The following is a 13,342-nucleotide window of genomic DNA, read 5'->3' as shown; positions in this document are numbered from 1 at the left end:
AGGAGTCACATGGATTACTTTAATGATGTCTTTCCTACCGTTCTGGACCTTGAATGTTTTAGTTGCGTTGCTGCCAATGGGGGAACAGAAAGCCCTCGGATTTCATCAAAAATATTTTTGTTTGTGTTCTGAAGATGAACAAAGGTCTTACAGGTGTGGAACGACATGAGAGTGAGTAATTAATGACAGAATTTTCATTTTTGGGTGAACTATCCGTTTAATAGGCCAAACCACACTGACCGGTGGATCTGCATCTCCAATCGCAGCGAAATCGTTTCCTCGCTCCTACATCTTCCACCCTATGACCCGGACACCGATCGAACTCAGCTGTCTAATGATCTAATGATAGAAATGTAGGGGGAAAAATCAGAAGTCATTGAAATGTTGGCTTATCTTAATAAGATATGGTTTATATTCTTTATTTAGTATATAAATGCAAAACTTACCCTTCATCAAGTCTCAGACTCACAGTCAAATGTTTGCCTATAAAAAGAGAAAAACATATGTAAGGGGGAAAAAAACAACAACTTTAAAGTGGTTCAAATATTGACTTATCTTAAGATATAGTTTATATTCTTTATTTTGTACAGAAATGCAAAACTTACCCCTCATCCAGTCTCAGACTCACAAACAAGGCCTGTAAAAAATAAAATAAAAAAACTTTAAAGTGGTTCAAATATTGACTTATCTTAAGATATAGTTTATATTATTTATTTAGTACAGAAATGCAAAACTCACCCTTCATCCAGTCTCAGACTCACAAGCTTGTGCCTGTAAAAAAAAAATATATATATATTAAACTTAAATTTACTTGTAAACAACACACACACAAGCAAAGACATTTCATATATAACAGCCTCATAACCCTTTAATAACCTGAGTTGCCTAAAAACAAATATTAAGATGGATGGTGATCCTCACTGTAATGTGCTCAGTCATAGCCTACAAAGGGAGGTAAACAGGAAATTGTTGGTTACTTGCTAATTTCAGTTAAGCCCAAAGATGTACGTTAAGTTACACAACACTTTTACAGACTTTTTGTTCATGATTAAAATATGACCGATTCATACAACATAATGCATTTGTCTGCATTTACTGTTACCTGTAATCTGTTACCAGTAAGCAATTTACATAATTTAAGAGTGTAAAAAGTGTGGTAAAATAAATGTGCAATGTAATGAGGTCATGTGACAGTATTGTTGTATAATGTGATTTGTTTCACGAAGAAATAGGCAGAATAAAGTTTATACTGAGCTGAATTTGGTAAGCAGTAAGAGAGTTTTCCATTTTGATCAACATCACAGTCGCTCAATTGGACGTGATCATATTAGAGTGAGTTTATGAGGTCAATGATATTTGACTCACCCGTCACATTGAGAGAAACAGAGCTTGAGTGTGATGATTTTGGTCTTTCATCTCTCTGTCCTTTACACCAGTACTGATCCTGATCAGATGTAGTTACTCCTCTGATAGTGAGAGTGTCTCTGTTTACAGTGTAACGCTCAGACGTCTGTAACATTACACTGTCTGTGCCTTTATACCACTCATATCTCCAGTCAGGTGTCCACTCAGCTCTCCAGCCATAAGACCCATCATTTCTCCATCTCCAGTCACTGTGAGACTCAATCACACACTTCAGATTGACTGTCTCTCCAGTGAATACAGGACTGTCTGGTCTCACAGTCAGTGTAGATCTGGGTGAATCTGTGAAGAAAGACAAAAATATGAAGTGACTCAAATAGCTCTTTCAGGGAAAAATACTTTGTAAATATGTTATAAAACTACAAATCATTATTTTATGTCATTTCATAATATTGGTTCTGTTTTATTTGTGTACTGTCAGCAGCTCACGTGATGAATGTTGGGGTTGGGGGGAGGGGGTGTGTCTGAACTAAATCAGCACCCTGATAAAGAGGTTGACTGGCGCAAAGTATTTTATATATTCTGAAAATATAAAAATGCTCATCTTAAATGCATTTAAATACAAATCACATTAGATTTTTGCCAAAGGCTTTAAAATACAAAATACAAGTATTTTGTATTTCAAATACTTATTTTAAATACAAGTATTTGAAATACTGCCCATCCCTGCTGGTTTGTAGTGCAAACAGTTTTACTGTTTACTGCATGCTTTTATTCTTCTCGTTATTTCCCTACAGCGGCTAATGAACTGGAAGTCTCGCACATTCACAGAAAACGGTTTACTTCCGCGTTGAAAAATAAGGTGGATAGCAACCTCTGTGTTTTGTATCAAGAGAGCGTGCATTATACATCTGTGTTATTATTTTCTTTGTTTTTTATTAATGTGTAATCATAATCATTGATCATTTCATTGTTCCATTTAACCAAATAATCATTTATTCATTTTTATTATTCAGTATTTCACTTATTTCACACATGGAGATCCGTTCTAACAGACAAATGCTCAGACAAACACCTAAATGTGGTGTTAGATCAGGAATGGACTTGAATAAGAGCCTCATGCAGAGAGCAATAGAGACACCAGAACAGAAATATTCATGATTCTGCTTAGTTACAAATACAGAATTATATTAGACCCATATGATTTCACTCTGTCTCTCACTACATACATTTAAACTATTTTAATTACTGAATTTTATGATGTAATGAATTGTATTTTTAAATGAGTTATCATTAATAAACAAGGAAGCTTCAATGTGTGACCTTCTGGATTCACCACATTTGATGAGCCATTACCATATTTCATGCTAAATTAAATCTGCCTAAACTTTTTTAGACATTATAATTATAATTATTAATAAACTGTAAGAATTTGACATGAAAGATGATGCATACATTTAATAAGGTTAGGGGGGGAAACTGCCCTTTATTTAGGCCAGGGGTTCTCAAAGTCTACATTCAAAGGTCCAAATATGAATTTTCATCAGTGTCAAAGGTCCGGACCGAAACAATCGGTTATTACAAAACTTGTTTTTAATAAACATACATAACAAATAAACACTAATTAAAAAAAATAATAAAAATAAAGTGTCCTTTGCATTCAAAATACTGTACAATTAATAACAATTGCAAGAATGGCAAAACAGTTCAAGTATCAGCAATAGATGTTGACTAACATGGGTTTTTCTCTGGCCGATGCTGATATTTAGAAATCAGGGCAGCTGATGGCTGATATATGATGCTGATGTTTTTGGCCAATTCCCCCCTATATAGTTTTGATATAGTGACGGGCCGCCACAAATAACTCAATGTATGGGAAACACTTGGACACTGCTAGAAGTCAAATGGCCGGCATAATCTAAGTAATAATAAAAAAATCTCATATTAGCGGTGAAGTGTCGCCCGATTAGGCTGTCAGACGCTCACTGGATGTCATGACAACAATGTCACGCAGGAAAACTTTAAATACCTCGCCTTCACTTTCATTTCAGACCATCTCCAAAAAGACATTAACAAAAAAAAACTAAACAAATGATTTACAAGTTTAACAGTTCATCAAAGTAGGAAATTAGTGCTCTTGAAATACGAAATGGAGGCGGGTCCGGATTGAATTCCCTCCGGGTCCGGACTTTGAGAAGCACTGATTTAGGCAAAAATTACCTGGAAATTAATTTAAGTAAATGTTACTATGCAATAGTCAGCTTGAATCATATAAAATGTAATTTCCCAACAAAGTTGCGGCCAGTGAAAAAGCTGAGTTGCTAGTAATTTTGGAAAAGCACTAGCCACACTGACTGCAGAGCAAAAGCATTAATGTCAAGCCCTGCCTGTAATCATAGTGACAGAGACTAAAGTAAAAGTAAAGAGAGTGACTGTCTCTGCTCTGAACACACACTGATCTGATCCGGCCTCACCTTCACTACAGGTTTTGCTCTCGATGTATTAATACACATATGAGTAAATATTGATTGAAACAGCATTACAGTATCATGATCACTGTTATGAACTCAAAATATCATTATGAGAAAAATACTGCACTAAATTAAATATCTGGTTTGCTTGTAGTTGGTGTTGATTAATAAAAATATTTCCAATTATGTGTAACAACTAAATGAAACACTGATTTGTATATTCAGTCAACATCTATGTTCTTTAATTCACATATTACACAATTTCACAGTGTACAACATTTACATAATTTAGGAGAATCATAAACTTTCAATAATGTCAAATAGGTTTATTTAGAAGGACAATGATATTCAACTCACCCTTCACTGAGAGATAAACATCAGAGCTGGAGTGTGATGAGACTGATCTTCCATCTATGTGTCCTTTACACGTGTACCAACCCACATCAGATGTTTCAGATCGTTCAATAGTGAGAGTGTTTCCAGTGTTATGCTCAGACACATTACTTCACCAGTGTTTCCCACAGACTTGCAAATGCTAATTCATTCTCTGCCACCAGGAGGTGCTGTTGGAGTGGGAGATATAGCGGTTTCCCCAGTAACGGCTGTAATCTAATAAGCACTGCGCTCACAAACGCTACTTTATCAGGCATTACAGGAAAGATGAAATGAAAATGACATCGAAGCTTTTTGATAGTTTTGATATAACTCAATGTATGGGAAACACTTGGACACTGCTAGAAGTCAAATGGCCGGCATAATCTAAGTAATAATAAAAAAATCTCATATTAGCGGTGAAGTGTCGCCCGATTAGGCTGTCAGACGCTCACTGGATGTCATGACAACAATGTCACGCAGGAAAACTTTAAATACCTCGCCTTCACTTTCATTTCAGACCATCTCCAAAAAAGACATTAAAAAACTAAACTAATGATTTACAAGTTTAACATGCATTTATCAAAGTAGGAAATATAATTATTGCTCTTGAAATACGAAATGGAGGCGGGTCCGGATTGAATTCCCTCCGGGTCCGGACTTTGAAAAGCACTGATTTAGGCAAAAATTACCTGGAAATTAATTTAAGTAAATGTTACTATGCAATAGTCAGCTTGAATCATATAAAATGTAATTTCCCAACAAAGTTGCGGCCAGTGAAAAAGCTGAGTTGCTAGTAATTTTGGAAAAGCACTAGCCACACTGACTGCAGAGCAAAAGCATTAATGTCAAGCCCTGCCTGTAATCATAGTGACAGAGACTAAAGTAAAAGTAAAGAGAGTGACTGTCTCTGCTCTGAACACACACTGATCTGATCCGGCCTCACCTTCACTACAGGTTTTGCTCTCGATGTATTAATACACATATGAGTAAATATTGATTGAAACAGCATTACAGTATCATGATCACTGTTATGAACTCAAAATATCCTTATGAGAAAAATACTGCACTAAATTAAATATCTGGTTTGGTTGTAGTTGGTGTTGATTAATACAAATATTTCCAATTATGTGTAACAACTAAATTAAACACTGATTTTTATATTCAGTCAACATTTATGTTCTTTAATTCACATATTACACAATTTCACAGTGTACAACATTTACATAATTTAGGAGAATCATACACTTTCAATATAGTAAAATATGCTTATTTAGGAGGACAATGATATTAAATTCACCCTTCACTGAGAGATAAACAGAGCTTGAGTGTGATGAGACTGATCTTCCATCTATGTGTCCTCTACACGTGTACCGACCCGCATCAGATGATTCAGATCGTTCAATAGTGAGAGTGTTTACAGTGTGACGCTCAGACACTTTAGTGCTGTCTTTATACCACTCATATCTCCAGTTACTGTGATCAGAGTTTATCTCACACTTCAGACTCACTCTCTCTCCAGTGAATACGGGACTGTTTGGAGTCGCAGTCAGTGAAGATCTGGGTAAATCTGTGAAGAAAAACAAAAATATGAAGTGACTGAAACAGCAGTTCAGAGGAAAGAATTACTTTGTAAATGTGTTACAAAACAATATAGTTTTTTTTGTTGTTGTTGTTTTTTCATAACCTTTGCGCTTTTCCTGGTCGAGTTGGAGTAAAAAAGTCATGATATGTTTGTGGTTGTTTGATTTACATTTGAGAAGACCTGAGATTAACAAGGATACAAACAAGCCACCTTTTGCTGAAAATTGCACTTCCACTGAAGCATGGCAATTTTTCCATGAATGTAAATTATGTAATGAATTATAAAAAAAAAAAGAAACAAAAATGTAGATGAAATTACCTAACTAAAAAGTGAGCAATATTACATGTGTTTGAAGAAAATTATTTAAAAAAAAATGCGTTACTGTCTGGGGTCAGCCATCAGGGGTTAAAGAGGATGTTAAATTATTATTATTTTTTTTTCTCTATTCACTTTTCACATTTTTTTCCTGCTTGATCATCTGTAATCTTGAATTGCTTCAGGCTTTAATAAGAACAGATGTGGCTGATACGGAAGAATATAAGAAAAGTGTTGAGCCACAAATACTGTTAAATGAACATTAAAACAGATGTGAATCTGAAGACTCACCTGATACAGTCAGTGTAACAGCAGCACTGATGTCTGATCTCTGTGAGTCTGATCTCTCTCCTCTACAGCTGTATCCACCACTGTAAGACTCATCAGATGTGATGCTGTAGACTCTCTCAGTGACGTCTCTGATGACTGAAGCATCTTTAAACCAGCTGTATGTCCACTGAATGTTTCCTGCTCTCTGTATGTCACATGTGAGAGTGACTGTCTCTCCTCTGAACACACGCTGATCTGGAGTCACCTTCACTACAGCTTTTACTGATAAACATAGAAGAAGATGCTGGTTGAAAAAGCATCGCAGTATCATGATTACTGCTACTAACTCACAAAACACTGCATTCAATTTAATATCTGATTTGCTTGTAGTTTGTGTTGACTACATCAAAAATGTTTGTAAAAACAAAATGAAACACTGATATTTATATTCTGTCTATACATGTATGTTTTTGTGTATTCACATATCACACAATAGCAACTTGCACAACATTTACAACATTTGAATAATTTTATACATGCAATAAACCTTCAATATAACTAGTAGTGAAACAGACTTTTATGCTAAGTTTGCAAATTTATACATACTATGCAGTAACATTTTATGCAAAGTTGGTTTTCTTTAATTGAGTTCACTGAATTAAACACGATGAGCTCAGATAAAAGCAATGTAGCAGAATATGTGTTTTAGCCATTACATGTGTTCTGTTTCACATGAAAGAAGTAATCAGGCACAGCCTCCCCATAATTATGAGGTGAAAATGGGAGGACGATTTAATGTTAATAAAATTCACAATTAATTTCAGTTCATGTCTCAGAATGTGTAATTACAACAGCTCTGTTTTAATACATTTATTATAACATTCACACATAGTGTTCAAATTAGGATCTGTAATATTTTCTAATGTTTTAAAAGAAGTCTCTTCTCAGCAAGGCTGCTTTTAATTGTACAGTAAAAAATACATGCCTGTTTCAAGAAGGGGGTCTGATGGCCAAAAAATATTATTTTACTAACTTATTAATTTTAAGTTAAATTGTGCTTTGTTGGTATAGTGTCTGCTAGAATGTAAAAAATGTTCAGTGTTAAATATTTTTAAATTGTTGTTTTGTAATAGATTTTTTTCTTTGAAAAGCAAGACAAAACAGTAAAAAGCACATTTTATTTAGGCCTATGCAATGGTGAAAAAAAAAAGGCAAAATACATGGGGAAAAAAACTCGAAAAACCGTATTCGGCCTTCGGCCCAGTGTTTCATTTTGTTCGGCTTCGGCCAAGAATTTTAATTTCGGTGCATCCCTAGTAGTAGCCTAATTCATAGTAATAATACATGGCCCAAAACTTAAGCACCTTCTCAAAACAGTTCTGAAGCATGTTTTTTGTTTATGCTTGTTGACAGACACCAGTGTTTCCCACAAACTTGCAAATGCAAATTCATTCTCTGCCAGCAGAGGCGCTGTTGGAGCGGAAAATATAGCGGTTTCCACGGTAACAGCTGTAATCAAATAAGCGCTACTTTATCAGGCATTACAGGAAAGACGAAATGAATATGACATCAAAGCTTTTCTGAAGACGGTCGGTTCTTTTCAAAGATACGTTCATATAAAAACACCCGCGCTGCATTTTAATTCTGAAATGTGCAGTGCTCAGTTTATTCAACTAGTATAAAGTATAAACTTTTTGGAAAATCTATTTGTGGCATTCAGTTTTAATATTGACAGGCCGCCACAAATAACTCAATGTATGGGAAACACTGGACACTGCTAGAAGTCAAATGGCCATAATCTAAAGCCTCGTACACACTGGGACGATTATCGCGCGCACTTATCGTCGACGTTTTTTGACGCGTCTTTTGTGTTCATACCCAAGCGATTTTCACAGGCAATGAGCCGAGTGAACGTGCAAATTCACTCCCTGAATTTACGCCTCGCGTTTTGCGCGTCGGTGTGCACACTCACATTGAGGCGTTAAATGTCGGCGATAATCACGCGCGATATTCGTCCCAGTGTGAACAAGCCTTGAGTGATTAAAAAAAATAATATTAGCGGTGAAATGTCGCCCGAACATGTCAAACATCATACGATCACTGGATGTCATGACAGCAAATGTCAAGAAGGAAAAGTTCATCTTGAAAAAGTATCTTGCCTTCGCTTTCATTTCGGACCATCTCCAAAAAGACAAAAAAAAAATTTTTTTTCGGACCATCTCCAAAAAGACAAAAAAAAAGATTTTTCAAGTTTAACATTTGTTTATCAAAGTAGGAAATATAATTAGTGCTCTTGAAATACGAAATGGAGGCGGGTCCGGATTGAATTCCCTCCGGGTCCGGACTTTGAAAAGCACTGATTTAGGCAAAAATTACCTGGAAATTAATTTAAGTAAATGTTACTATGCAATAGTCAGCTTGAATCATATAAAATGTAATTTCCCAACAAAATTGAGGCCAGTGAAAAAGCTGAGTTGCTAGTAATTTTGGAAAACCACTAGCCACACTGACTGCAGAGCAAAAGCATTAATGTCAAGCCCTGCCTGTAATCATAGTGACAGAGACTAAAGTAAAAGTAAAGAGAGTGACTGTCTCTGCTCTGAACACACACTGATCTGATCCGGCCTCACCTTCACTACAGGTTTTGCTCTCGATGTATTAATACACATATGAGTAAATATTGATTGAAACAGCATTACAGTATCATGATCACTGTTATGAACTCAAAATATCCTTATGAGAAAAATACTGCACTAAATTAAATATCTGGTTTGGTTGTAGTTGGTGTTGATTAATACAAATATTTCCAATTATGTGTAACAACTAAATTAAACACTGATTTTTATATTCAGTCAACATTTATGTTCTTTAATTCACATATTACACAATTTCATAGTGTACAACATTTACATAATTTAGGAGAATCATACACTTTCAATATAGTAAAATATGCTTATTTAGGAGGACAATGATATTAAATTCACCCTTCACTGAGAGATAAACAGAGCTTGAGTGTGATGAGACTGATCTTCCATCTATGTGTCCTCTACACGTGTACCGACCCGCATCAGATGTTTCAGATCGTTCAATAGTGAGAGTGTTTACAGTGTGACGCTCAGACACTTTAGTGCTGTCTTTATACCACTCATATCTCCAGTTACTGTGATCAGAGTTTATCTCACACTTCAGACTCACTCTCTCTCCAGTGAATACGGGACTGTTTGGAGTCGCAGTCAGTGAAGATCTGGGTAAATCTGTGAAGAAAAACAAAAATATGAAGTGACTGAAACAGCAGTTCAGAGGAAAGAATTACTTTGTAAATGTGTTACAAAACAATATAGTTTTTTTTGTTGTTGTTGTTTTTTCATAACCTTTGCGCTTTTCCTGGTCGAGTTGGAGTAAAAAAGTCATGATATGTTTGTGGTTGTTTGATTTACATTTGAGAAGACCTGAGATTAACAAGGATACAAACAAGCCACCTTTTGCTGAAAATTGCACTTCCACTGAAGCATGGCAATTTTTCCATGAATGTAAATTATGTAATGAATTATAAAAAAAAAAAGAAACAAAAATGTAGATGAAATTACCTAACTAAAAAGTGAGCAATATTACATGTGTTTGAAGAAAATTATTTAAAAAAAAATGCGTTACTGTCTGGGGTCAGCCATCAGGGGTTAAAGAGGATGTTAAATTATTATTATTTTTTTTTCTCTATTCACTTTTCACATTTTTTTCCTGCTTGATCATCTGTAATCTAACGCTCTCTACGCAGCCGTTTATAAAGACGCCTGACATTTTACAAGTTTAGTTCCTTTATCGACAAGAGCTGCTTATGTCAGAGAGAGTTTCTGCTAGTCAATAAAGAAGAAATGGAACATTATCATTGATTCTGTTTAATTAAAATAGTGAATCCATCATGACGGATAAAATGAATCGATGCAGGTTTTAATCGCAGGTTAGAATTCAATTCTAACCCTAGATTTGTTCATCTGTATTTAAAATTAAGTAGTGCAACACAACTCAACTTAAAATAAACCCCAAATCAACAAATCCTTGATTAGCTCTAAACTTTAAAATAAAAATGAAATCCTTATGTGTGCAATAACCCACGTTTTGCGTCTTTAAAAAAAAAACGGAGTGCTATCTATTGCCATTTTTCTTTCTTTCTTTTAATCTCCCGTTGTGGTCTGGGAAAAGAAGGATATAAAGCATTAGAACAACACAAAGATGATTAAATTATGCCCTATGAACCAAATGAACTATCCCTTTAATGTCACAATTTACATGACATAAAAAATGAGACCCAAGATTTGAGTGTGCACTGCAGAATAACTGCATCACATCACATTTATCTGTCCAGTGTGTTTCTGTTCACTAACAGGTTCACTGTCAATGTGGATGCGTGTCCTGAGTTATATATTCACTGAAAGCGCCGCTTTTCTATCGCGAATGTGCCGAATCTGCTGATGTAATTACAACCGCTAGGTTATAGAAAAGGATAGGGGGAGGCCAGGGGAGCGCGGAGCTCTCGTGCCTCTGTTGGTTAAAAAAAATTTGCCAATCAGCATCGAGTGTTCACTTTCGTTTCTGTTCACTAACAGGTTCACTGTCAATGTGGATGCGTGTCCTGAGTTATATATTCACTTCAGTTATAATAATATGTGCTTGTCACTCTTATTAAAAAATGCACTGTGTATGAATGTAACTTTTTCTTTTTTCTAAAACAAGTTTTAAAATCATCTGGAATGCAATAAAGTAATTTTTAAAGCTGTTTTTAAAGCATTTGCTGCATGGATTAAAACAAAAATAGGCCAATAAATAATTCACATCTCTTTAGGGAAAACAGCCTAAGCTGGATATAGGCTACAGCAGTCGGCTTAATTAAATGGCGCAACAAGCAGCTCTCTTTTAACACAGACTTTTAAGAAGGGATGGATGTTTGCTTCAAGTGATAGGCCAGGTAAGTGAAATTATATTATTTTGCTGTATGTATGTCGTTTTCTTTACGTTTTCTGACTAAAAGCAACCAAAAAGCCATTTTAAAGTGGTTAAGAAAATAATAATAATAATAATTGGCAGGGATCGCACACCAATACAATTAGTGTGCCTCCTCTGTTTTAAAACCCACGAGCCGCCACTGGTTCAAATCAGATACTCTAAGACTTTTACTTGTTGTTTTGGAATTGGTGACTTGTAATTTGTAATGGAGTAATTTTCACTGTAAGGTATCCGAACTTTTACTGAAGTATGGTTTTAATGTACTCTTTACATCTCTGTAGTGCTGCACAGTAAATTGCAAGGTTTCAGAATCTGTTTCATCTTGAGCGATTCCAGAAACGAGTGTTTCACCTTGACTGAGTTCAGAGTAGATAAGGGACATAAGCACATAAAGTAATTTTTAAAGCTGTTTTTAAAGCATTTGCTGCATGGATTAAATCAAAAATAGGACCATAAATAATTCACATATCAGACAAAATTGGGCCTGGACACACATTAATCATCACAGGTGTCAACAAATGTGTGTTGTTGATCTTACTGTGAACAATTCATCCATTATATGTTTTTTTGTTTGTTTTTAATGTCACCTAGTAAGTTTTAATCAAAATCTCATAACTGAATCTTCCAGTGAAATGACAGACTTCTCTCTGGTGAAGTGTGTTGGACTTTAGTTCACTTAAATCCACCTCCAACGTGTGTTAGTAACAAATGATGAACAGAACCAAATCCTCACCCCTGTCCTCCTTTTTTGATAATTGGTTTAACTCAGAAAAATTCTGTTGCTACTTTACTTCTGTTTCATTGTGACTTTATAAAATGCAGCTGTCGCTGTCATTAATGACTGCCCTGTGTGCAAATGTTACTGTATTCAGTTCTTTAACACAAGTATCAGAATCATTGATACCTGTAATGTATCTGTCTTGTAAAGAAACATATTATGCCGTTCTGGGTTTGAACAAATAATGATAAAAATTAAGTCCTTCAGTCTTCTTATAATAACATATATGTAACTTGTACAGAAGTATATAAGAAAAGTGTTGAGCCACAAATATTGATTTAAATGAGATGACGTCCCATGACTCTGAGAGTCTATTTACAGATGGATTCACTTCTGCTCAGACGGTAGAGAAGCAGTTTGATCCACTGACATTCAGACCCGTGTTTGTTTCTTAAGCTTTGTGTTAGTTTGCCTCTATGTTGCTCCCTCTTTTTGCTTTTCTATTAGTATAACTATTCATGTTCTACCAATTTTGTATTGTTCCTTCTGTTTGTTTCTCCTGATTGTGTATGCTACATGTTTGTAAAATATGAAAGATGTTATTAGAATATATAAATAATATATAGAATCATTCACTTTTCATGCCATTAAAAATCCACTTTTTGTTTTAAGGCACGCGCATACACGTTACAACCAAATATTAACATGAATGTGATTAATGTTTCACACCACTGATTCTTCACTGGAACAAAACAAACTACAGACTCAAATTAGGTCAAAGTGTTTGAGATACACTCAGCTTCACTTCCTGGTTGCCGTTGACACCATTGACTCAACAAATTCTACAAATGCTGAGTCCCAATGTGCCAACTTATACTACGCCTTTATGTACTCTTTTGGTGAGGAAAAGGTACACACTTTTGAGTGTGTAGTAGAAGAGTAGGAAAGCTTTGAGACCAATAGGTAAGCCCCTCCCCTCGAACACAGATGAGCCAATGGCAGTTGAGTATCATCTGCACGGGGACCAGAACTCAGACATATTTAGGTTTCAGTGCCATAGAGAAACATTGTAAGATCCGAAGCTCTCATCGGTTTGATGGTGTTTATGCTACAAAAATGGAAAAACTATGTTCCTGGGGTTCTTCAAACACTGATTCCGGGTATCCTGAGAGGATAGGCAATGACATTTATTTTATTATATTTCCTAAACCCAAGCAAAACAGAGTTTGTTCCTGAAGCATTCACCCCCAA

At 35.3% G+C, this 13,342-nt stretch overlaps 2 protein-coding genes and 1 long non-coding RNA gene across 4 annotated transcripts in view; all 3 read right to left on the bottom strand.

The window, feature by feature from the left end:
- Positions 1 to 1,597, bottom strand: part of LOC107678232 (Fc receptor-like protein 2) — a gene marked incomplete at its 5' end in the record, with an annotated part of 13,332 nt that extends 11,735 nt beyond the window's left edge. Inside the window, one exon of the mRNA XM_016473440.1 lies at positions 1,366 to 1,597. Within this exon, the coding sequence (XP_016328926.1) occupies positions 1,366 to 1,597 (232 nt within the window). The remainder of the gene's footprint in view (positions 1 to 1,365) is intronic.
- LOC107678206 (uncharacterized) lies at positions 159 to 944 on the bottom strand. Of its 2 annotated transcripts, none has more exons than XR_001632925.1 (5): positions 877 to 944; positions 739 to 771; positions 606 to 637; positions 447 to 483; positions 159 to 339 (listed from the first exon to the last, which is right to left on the bottom strand). It is a non-coding gene; the product is annotated as an uncharacterized LOC107678206 (long non-coding RNA). The 2 variants fall into 2 exon arrangements; XR_001632927.1 differs by having other exon boundaries at positions 922 to 941.
- A 3,858-nt stretch (positions 1,598 to 5,455) lies between the features above and the next one.
- LOC107678221 (B-cell receptor CD22-like) lies at positions 5,456 to 6,706 on the bottom strand. The gene is made up of 2 exons (XM_016473429.1): positions 6,397 to 6,706; positions 5,456 to 5,775 (listed from the first exon to the last, which is right to left on the bottom strand). Exons 1-2 carry the CDS (start codon positions 6,704 to 6,706, stop codon positions 5,456 to 5,458), a joined length of 630 nt encoding a protein of 209 aa, XP_016328915.1.
- Positions 6,707 to 13,342: the final 6,636 nt, after the last annotated feature.

Source organism: Sinocyclocheilus anshuiensis, unplaced genomic scaffold (genome assembly GCF_001515605.1).
Source record: "Sinocyclocheilus anshuiensis isolate Anshui unplaced genomic scaffold, SAMN03320099.WGS_v1.1 scaffold1909, whole genome shotgun sequence".
Taxonomy (NCBI): domain Eukaryota; kingdom Metazoa; phylum Chordata; class Actinopteri; order Cypriniformes; family Cyprinidae; genus Sinocyclocheilus; species Sinocyclocheilus anshuiensis.
Note: the sequence above shows the minus strand (reverse complement) of the source record. Positions and strands in the feature narration are given on the sequence as shown.